General features: G+C 49.7%; 1 protein-coding gene across 9 annotated transcripts in view; it reads left to right on the forward strand.

The window, feature by feature from the left end:
* Positions 1–10,000, forward strand: part of rnf123 (ring finger protein 123) — a 45,754-nt gene that overhangs the window by 30,590 nt on the left and 5,164 nt on the right. For all 9 annotated transcript variants that reach the window (XM_028428899.1, XM_028428903.1, XM_028428906.1 and 6 more), the window contains 2 exons: positions 330–550; positions 7,029–7,123. In XM_028428899.1, the coding sequence (XP_028284700.1) occupies positions 330–550; positions 7,029–7,123 (316 nt within the window). The remainder of the gene's footprint in view (positions 1–329; positions 551–7,028; positions 7,124–10,000) is intronic.

Below are 10,000 nucleotides of genomic sequence, written 5' to 3' on the forward strand. Positions count from 1 at the left end.
GGGCTGCTGTGGAAAGCCTCACTATAAAAGATTGATGCAGAGAGGTTGGATCGAGTGGCGCCGCAGGGAAGAGCAGCTCAGAGAGGAAGAGTTTCATTAGAGAGAGGAGTGGTGATGAAGGCTGCGCACTAACACTGCTTCACCACAGGCAGCTCCACCTTCACGGTGAGCTTCCATTCATGACATCACAGAAGTGTTAATGTAGCTTCCTTCAGGAAGTGAGGCGTGTGTGTGTGTTTGTGTGCGTGTGTGTGTGTCAGGTCTAATTACTGTGTAAATCTGTCCATGATGATGTAACTGACTCCTCCTCCTTTGCTTCCTCTTCTCAGGACGTCTCGAGCTGCCTCCGTCCTCCTCTCTGACCCCTGCTTCCAGCTGCACTCCATCCAGCACCTCCTGGGAGAGGGAGGAGACTCCTTCAGCTCCTCGGCCTCCGTCACCTCTGCCGCGCGTCCTGCAGTCGGGTCCTTGGGGTCGTCCATTACTCCTCCTCCAATCCTGTCAGCTGCTGGGAGCTCCTCAGAGCGCAAACACTTCTCGCTGCATGCATGTGAGTGCAACAAAGGAGGTGGGTGGGTGTGGGTGGAGCCGGCTGATTGAGGCGGAGCGCAGTGATCCTCCTCAGCATCGCTCCAGGTCCAGTGTGAAGCTGTGAGGAGAAACTAACCATACCAACTGAACCATGGGGTTCGGATCACCTGTGCTCGGACTGTCACCTACCTGACAGTGTGTCACACACACACACACACACACACACAGTGTGACCCATCATAACCATGATCCATTTATTTATTATGACACGCAGGCTGTCTCATGCTGCAGTCACATGACTGAAGAGAACTTCAAAACACACACCAAGTTTCTGCTCAGAGCAAATCAGTGGGAAGTCTGGCTGAGAGTGTGTTCTCTGGAAACAGGCCCATTATGTTCTAAATGTTGTTTAGACTTTAATTCAGTTTGTGGCTGCGCACACACACACACACACAGACACACACAGACACACAGCGCTCAGTCTGCATGCAGGGAAACGACAGAGAGGTGGAGCCGGCTCAGCAGGTTTCCGTCCTCAGGTCCGTTTGTGCTGACTCTCCTGCAGACGAACAGACGTTCGCTGTGAGCAGCACGGTGCTGCAGTAACGGCCCGGTTTGTGAATCGCATCAGCTCGCTCTGAATCATTATGTAAACCCTTGGATTCATTTTCAGATGCTGACAGCTGGTCATTAATCTGTAATCAGAGAGTTCACAGCACACACTGAACATCACTGTAAAAAAAGTTTCAATAATGAATCTGAAGCAGGCCCGCACGATTAATGGTCATAAAACCACGATCTGCATTCACCGCTCTGCGTTAATCAGTTTTTAAATGACTTCCATTCTCATGTAAGTTTAATCACTAAAAGCTAGCGTGTGGCTATCAGCATGTAGCGGGCATTGCTGTGTGTTAGTGGGTGTTGGGTGTGCTGGTTTTCTTTGTTTCCTCCACAACAAAACAGTGTGCAGCGTTTTCTGTTCAGATCTGACTTCAGGACCCTCTGAAACACAACCAGCTCCCAGTTTACCATCACGAGTAAAGCTAGCAGCTATTGGTCGTCTAGCAGCCATTGGTTTAGCTGTACAGCCAATCATCTCAGCTTTCTAACCAGGGTAGGCGCTGTGATCCAGAAGCCGACTGATGTTTCTGCTGCTGGCTGCTCGCCGTGCCTGCAGGACCCGCTGCTGTTGTAACACATGCGCACATTCATCTGACAGTAAACACACATTAGATCAATGAAGAGCAGCAGAGCAATGAACACACACACATGCTCTTTCCACACACACACACACACTGTATGCATTGCATTGATTGGTAGCAGGGAAGAGGTTTTGTGTAAGTGTATCTTTATTCACCTGAATCTGAAAGTCAGGTTCCTGTCACATGATCAGTCAGTGTGTTCTCATTGGTCACACACGTTCATGGCTACAAGCAGACAGTTGGTTGCGTGTCTGTCCACATGTGTCCAGAGGAAGTTCGCTCTGTGTCTGTCGACCCCTGGAGAGCCCAGATTCTTTGTTCAGAACAGAGAGGGATGGCTGCCGGGCCGGAGTCTTGTAGTGCAAACATTTTATTTGAATGTAAACATGTGTGTGTACGCAGGCTGCAGTCTGGTCGGACAGGGAGCTTCATGTTGCTCCATGAGGTTTTATTAGCAGCATCATTTGGAATTTAAAAGGACCGAGCGCGGACAATAGAAAGAACTCTGTCTCCCCTCTGGACTCCCGCTGACTCTTCACACACTGTGGAGACACAGAGGCTCAAACAGACGAATCAGTCAGAGGCGGACAGAGGAAATGGCACTGTTGCATGATGGGAGATAATGACATGCTGCAGTGTCGGTCTGTGAGTGTGTTGTGTGTCTGAGTGACTGGTGGACTGTTTGCTGCTGTGTGACATGCAGCCACCGCTGAAGGCTGGTGGCTGCTGAGCCGGCTGTCGCCGCGGGATATGGCCCGGTTGCCGTGGCATCCTCCTCCGTTGCTATGACAACACAAGCAGTTTCCATGACCACCTTGTATGAGAGCGTCTCGAGGATTGGTGTCCGTTTGTGGAGGTCACACTGGATGTGTGGCAGTGATGGTCCAGTGTTCAGCACGGATCAGAGTTCATTGAACTGAATGTTGGAATTTAATCAAAGGAAGTCTGCCAGGCTGTAAACATGGAGGAGAGGCTGAGGATCCTCAGAGCAGGGGTGGAGAAGGATGGAGAGTCCAGTTGTTTACTCACACAGAGAAGTCTCCTAAACAGAGATTGCGGTCTGGACAGGAAGACCATCTGAGGGTTGGACCACCGGTACAAGTTTAGAACACTGTCCCCATATCTGCCCCCAATAGGACACACACAGGTTATATAATGTGTCTGTGGAGATTGAGTCACTGTCAAAGCCACCTCTAGTGGAAACTGGAGGAACTGCGGTCCTACGCTGGTCCCTCTGGTTCTCCTGCTGTCGCCGTCTTCACTATGGCCTCTGAAAAGCTCGAGTGTGTCTGTGACAGCGTGTCTCTGGTGGGGGTGGGTCCTCTGCCCTTGCTGTGGCAGTGAAGGAGGTTCCCTGCTGTCTGATCGCTCAGGTTAATTATCAGAGCTGGGTGTGAGCCAGCGCCTGGTGTTCTGCTTTCATCTGATTAAGAGGACACATAGTGTCACACAGTTCACACACTTAGCAGACCTGATATCCAGGCTGTGTGTGTGTGTAACAGAATCATCCCCTCTCAGAGTGTTAAAGAACACACACACACACACACACACACTTCAGGGCTGTTTTTCTGTGCTCCACCAATTGAAAAGATCTGAACAGAGCGGTGAAGCTGCGGCTTGATTGTTTAAGATATCGACCTCAGCTTGTCATTCTGCCTGACTGATGAAGCCCCGTCTTCATCTGCAGAGCTGCTGTCATGGAAACCTTCCAGTGTCAAAGATGATGCTGTTCTGCATTGAAGCTGACGTCCAGGTGCTGCAGCTTCATGTACAGGACAGCACAGATAAGACATAAGATCAGGGGCCGTATTCACAAAGACTCTGTAAGAATCCCCTCAGAGAGCGACTCTTAGTGAGGAGGCGGGGTTGACCCTGTTGCTAAGTGACGTATTGTTTTAGGAGATGCGATTGGTTGACAGAAGAACATGAGAACATGTGATGGTGTGTCTTCAGTCTAAGGGGAGGTCAGCCACAAACAGCAGAGTTCTAACAGCTCACTGCCATGTCTGGAGGACGGCTGTCCTCTCTGTCCTCTCTGTCCTCTCTGTTTAAAGTCCTCCTCTCTTCTTCTTAGAATTTCAGCACTAAGCTCTCAGTGCTGTGAGTAAGAACACGGCCCCAGGTTGTTACAATAGAATCATGACGTCCTGACATCAACAGATATTGACCTTTTAATGAAACATAGTTGGGTTAAATGCAGATCAGTTGACACTGACCCATCAGAGGGACAGTGGGTCTGCAGTGTGGAGGCTTTAGAGTGGCTTTCTGACTGTGTCATTCCAACACTACACAGACACAGGAGAGGCTGCATGTCTCAGAAGACATGTCAGTTCATTCATTGCCCTGAAGGAGCTCAACAACATCAACACACACACACACACACACACACACACACACTCTCACTCTTTGTCCCCAGTTTAAAGCCTGGAGTCTGATGAGTGGTCTGCTGGCGGCAGTGTGCTGTGTCTGTGTGTTTACGGGCCTCAGTTCTGCAGCTGATGCCCATCTTCAGGGTTTTTGGTGTGTGTGTGTGTGTCCCCTGCTTCCTGTCTCTGCTCTGCCCTCCATTTGTCTTCTACTGTCTTTGTCCTTTAGTTCCGAGCAGACACTTCTTGACTGTCAGACTTTGGTTGAAGGAACACCAGCTGTGTGACATTATCATATCTCTACAGGATAAAGTCCAGCTTGACACGTGTCTGTCGTCTGAACTCTTCGCTCGCCTCACTCGAGCGTTTGCTTCAGCCTCTGTGGCTCAGTGCAGACAGCCTGGGAGCAGGACTCTGTCTTTGTTCTGGAAGTAATGATGTTCTTTCCTGACAAACACGCCTTGTGGCTCATTGTTGAAATGAGCTCATTTCATGAAAAGAATACAAAAAACTTTATTTACACGTCGGTCAAAAACAGAACATGTTGACGTGGAGCTTTTTAAAAAGTGTTTGCCCCTGCTGCAGATCCTCTGTGTCCGCAGTCCACTTCATCCATCCACACACGTCTCCTCCTTCCTCCCCCTCCCTCCCCCGCTGTCTTCCCCTCCATATTCCTGCAGAAATCCTGATTGTAATCTCTCACTGCAGAACAACATGGCAGCCATCCAAGAAGCCAATATCACAGCGCAGACCGCGGAGCTACCACTCCTCCACTGAAAGAGGATCTGTCTGATTGCAGAGGGAGGGAGGGGGAGTAAATGGAAAGACAAATCGAAAGCCATCAAGTGAGAGGGTGAGTGCTCAGAAGAAGAAAAGAGGGAGAAGGCAGGAGGTGAATAAATGGAGTAGAGGGAGGCGAAAGCAGCAGGGAGGAGTTTCTTCGGCTGAATGAAAAGAATCAGAATGAAGACACGAAAAGGTCCGGTTCTACCCTCTGCCCTCCTCAGCAGAGCAACCAGAGCAACCGCAGGCACATGTGCAGACACAGAGCTGCCACTTTGTTCATGCAGTGTCAGTGAAGACCTGCTGTCTCCACGGTGACGAGGACTCCTGGGTTTTTGGTCATTTTCAGGTCAGAAACGAGAGGAAGGAAAATATTCCAGACTGATGCACCAAAATGTCCACTGAACTCCCACTTAATCCAAACACAGGCAAATCTGAGGCCCGCCGCCTCACGACGGCCTGAATACATTCAAAGTCCTGATGTAATAAAGTTTCAAAGGTGTTTATGTAGGTAAAATCATGCGACCGTTTCCTGTACACGGGGTTGTTTCTGCTGTAACCTCTAAACATGGAGCTTTGTGAGGATTTGACTTTTGGAGCCAGCCTCCAGTGGACACAGGAAGAACTGCAGTGTGTGGTGCTTCATTTCAGCTTAAAGTGTGGACACGGACAGCTGAGACGAACAACAATAAAACACCTAAAGACAGACAACAATGACGACAAAAACACAAATGCACCTTTCATTGTGTGTGTCCTTCAGTCTCCTCCTGACATCTTAATCCTGGCTCGTTTAATAACATTTGATTCGGCTCTTTAGCTGTCCTGATTCTTCAGCTCTAGTCCCTGTCCTCCTTCATGTCCTTCACGCTCATGTCCTCTCGGAGCTCCGAGGAGCTTCCAGGTCCCTTTGCAGGGTGGAGCTGTATGTCTGCAGCTGCATGAATAACATGCTGATGAGCAAAAAGTCCACGTCAACCAACACGGGACAAACCACATGAAACAGCAGCACCATCCTCAGAGAGCACACATGACCTCGGTCTCCGGCATGCCGCCCATTCCCGCTCCTTCCATTGAGGGTGTAAAGCTCTTTGCAGTGGTCACTCCACTTCCTGTCTTTTTGAGGTCTCCAGCACTCAGCGGGAGGTCCAGTGAGGACAGCTGCTCTGCGTGGTGAAGGCCAGAGCATCCCTTAAACCACCACAGAAGAAGAGACCACAACATGAGAGAATAGTGGCTCCGCAGCTGATTGGTCCAGACAGATCTGTCACATGATGGCGTCCCCACATCAGGCCTTTGTCCGGGGTAAAAAAATCTTAATTCATCTGCAGGAAAACTCCTAAAAACTGTTTTCCACTAAAGCCGTGTGAGGGAACACTACACGGTCAAAGGTATGTGGACACTCAGCCTCAGAGGTCAGGATGGACACGTTCTTCCACACAAACTGTGAAGAAGCATCATCATCTAAATCCTCTTTATCTGCTCTCAAGCGTCAACAATGATCAATAAATGGAAGTTTATTGAGCTCTGTACACACCTTTCACTGTGTTGTCCATCAGCAGTCTCCCCCTGGGATTATTGAAGTATTTCTGATCCTGAAACCTGATGAAGAACAATCATCAGCTGCAGATCTGGTAGACCGCACAGGGTGTCCGTTTACTTCTGGTCACACAGTGCATCAGGGCCTGTGGTGTCACACTGTCCTCTGACTGGTTGTTTCGTGTGTAACATAGAGAATGTTGTTGTTTGTGGCTGGAGGCTGACATCAGATCACGCTGACCTACTTTGTGACTTTTGTGGTTTATATTTGGTTCAGCTGTAAGAGGATCTCTGATTGGAGGGCAGCGTTTCCTGTCATCGCCCATGGATCAGCTTGCAGTGTAACGATTGTAATGGTCACAGCAGAGCGTCCACATCTGGATCACACATTCCTCTTTAATGAAGTTTTATTCATGGTCTCTAAAAGAGGAGCCAGAGTTCAGTCTATGCACAGATTCAGGCAGAGTGGAGGCGTCCACGTAAACACAGAAGCATGTCACATGTCTTCATCAGAGCGATGTAGTTCCTCCTGCTGCTGCGATGCCGTGTGTGTGTGTGTGTGTGTCTTCAGCCGAACACTCTGACAGGTTTGTGTGTTTTCCTCCCACAGACACCGACTACATCAGTGAGGAGGAGAAGCAGAAGGTGGAGCTGATGTTGGCGTTTCTCACCGAAGAATCCAAACAGGCTGCAGCCAGTACAGCAGTGAGTTCCTGCACACCTCCCCACACTGTGTGTGTGTGTGTCTGTGTGTGTGCAGCAGATTGTTACTGAAACACAGCCTGTAGGATGCAGGTCTGTGTGGCTGTCGGTCTGCTGTGAGGTTTAAATTAGCCGACATGTTGAGAGGGGTGCCAGTGTGTGAGCAGTCTGCAGGGTGGTGTGGGTAAAAATCCATCCATTACTGCTCAGACAGTATAAAAGAAGAAATGAGTGGAGCTGAAGCTGACCCACCCTGAAGCGTGTCAGAGGACTGGTCTCTGAGCAAAGATGAATAAATGTATGCTTTGAAATGATAGTTTGTGCCAGAAGCTGTGATTAAGTGAAAAATAATCACTGTTAAAAACAAAGACTTCACTCCAACAGGATTCAGTAAAAGTGTGTAGAGGAGCAGTGAACAGGTTTGGACAGACTGGACTGTCCTTCAGTCTGCAGAAATCCATTTCCTTCTCAGGGCAGCAGAAACCTGATCCCCGGCCCTGCCTGTGTCTCCACCACGGAGGATGGAGGATGTATTATTGATAAAGCAGTCACTTTTTGCTTGGTCATGCTTCCAGAAGAGACAAAACTCCTGGAAGTACGTTATCAGAGCATGGACAGCAGGGAGATGCTCTGCCGTGGACGGCGGGCGGACGCTCTGCCGTGGACGGCGGGCGGACGCTCTGCCGTGTGTGCTGTGTGTCTTTTCTGCTCGGGCTTGCAGTGTGCAGCTGAGGCTGGGATCAGATGTGAAAACTGAAACCAAACATGTTTCTGTGAGGAAGCCTCTCTGTTTATGTAACCAAACCTTTTATCTGACTGTTAAACATTTATTAGAGCAGCTACACGGCTTCTTCTATTTTTAATGAGGATCCATCGGAGGTCTTCCTTTTTAGGGAGCAGCTGATCTCTGCTGGAGGCTTGGAGGTTGTGATGAAGTTTGTGTTGGTGTTGTGGTAAACGTCGCTCTACATGTTGACTTTTAAGGCCTGTGGCTGTGGTCTGAGCTGATGATTCAGCACGCAGCAGAGGAACAGGAAGAAGACCTCTAACAGCTTGTTAATGTGCAGGGCTGTCAGGGCTGCCCTTGTCCCGGTGTGAAGGTGTTTGGAGTCTCTTCCCCGTCAGTGGCTGGTCCCATCCTGCTGCCTGTGTGAGATTAAATCATCGGGCTGTTTGAAAAGCTGTCGGCTCGGCTATTCGCTGCCATCCCATCACTCTTTACTCCACATGTTTCCACAGACCATTAACGCTGCAGCTCATCTTCACTCACTGATATACAAACACTCCACCACTGCACGGACACACACACACACACACAGACACACACACACACACACACACACACACTCACTGTGTTTGGAGGGTAGTGATTGGAGCGTTCATTCCTGACACTGAGGCCGGTTGCCCTGACGTCTGCGTCCGTTGTCCTGGTGAATATCAGCAAACAAAAAAGTGTCATCCAGTGTGTGTGTGTCTGTGTGTGTGTGTCTGTGTGTGTGTGTGTGATTGACCTTTGTGGTGATTCTGCTGCTGTGGACTGAATGTTCTGTCTGATGGAGCTTATTAAACCGAGCTGTTGTTTGTGGTTGATTTAATTTTTCCTGTATCTGTGTGTAAAGTGCAGTGTGTGTGTGTGTGTGTGTGTGTGTGTGTGTGTGTGTGTGTCTCACTTTCTCTCCACAGTGGTTCTATGCCACACCATTAATCACTGCGGTGGTTGTGTCAAAGCACCCGCCTGATAGAAGCTGAGTTTCTGTTTGTCTAAAAATAGCTGGTTAGCATTAGCTCTGCTTTCAGCTTCTGATGCTTAAAACTCTCCACGCTGCAGACACGCTGCCCTGGTGTGAGGATGCAGCGTCTGCACCCACACACCCGCCTGGTACTCACTGTGAAATTTGAAATGTTAATGTAAAACAAGTGAGCCATATGCCGCCATCAAAGGGGAACTCACCGACACAGACAGGCTGTGAACAGGTTTCTGCTGTAAGGCTGGAGCATTTTAATGTGGAGGTCTGAGAGGACTGACTCACTGTGGGAGCCAGTCTCTAGAGGTAACTGGAGGAACTGCAGGAGGGTCCTCCACAGACTTAATGGAGCTGCATGGAGCGTTCATGTGACTGTCTGCCGGCCTGCAGGGCGACCTGCAGCCTGTGATGACGTGTCGGCTCAGAGAGCTGCTGCTGTTCATTCCTCTGTGCAGCAGAAACTTTGTGGTGCCTTCAGATGCATGCTGTCGGAGGAGGAGTACACTGTGGACGGGTCGTCCCCACAAAGCAGATCGATAACTTCAGACTGAACTCTGCAGACTCTTGAAGCAGGCTGGACGTGGTCCAAAACTGCATCCAGATCTCTGAGCGGGGCCGCCTGGCCCGATCAGAGATGTTTTGTCTTTATGTGTTTGTGGTAAAAACCAAACCCTCGGTGTGATGGTTAGACTGAAGACTGTGGAACATTTTACTGAGAAAACAGATAATGAGGTTCCTTCCATCCGCTCCTCATCCCTCTTCCTCATTATCCGGCTGTGGCTCGTCCTCTTCATCTCCTGTGGTCTGTCCTGCTGCGTGTTCTCCAGCCATGCTGTTCCTTTCTGCCCTTCTCTCCTTCACGAGCCCCCACACTTCTTTATTTCTGGCATCTCCCGGCTCACCCGAGACCACACACACACACATTTTCCTCTCCACTCTGGTATTTCAGGATGATCGGCGTCTCCCTAAGCGCCTCCACCAATGACCTCCCCCCGTCCTCCTGTGGACCCTCCGACTCTCCAACCGTCTGCCGTCGGGGTGGAACAGGCTGTCAGGATCCACACACACATGTTCACTTTATTACTGACCTCTTGGCTGCGTGTGACAGATTGTGTTGTGATATTTATTTTATCTT

Source organism: Parambassis ranga, chromosome 18 (genome assembly GCF_900634625.1).
Source record: "Parambassis ranga chromosome 18, fParRan2.1, whole genome shotgun sequence".
NCBI lineage: Eukaryota > Metazoa > Chordata > Actinopteri > Ambassidae > Parambassis > Parambassis ranga.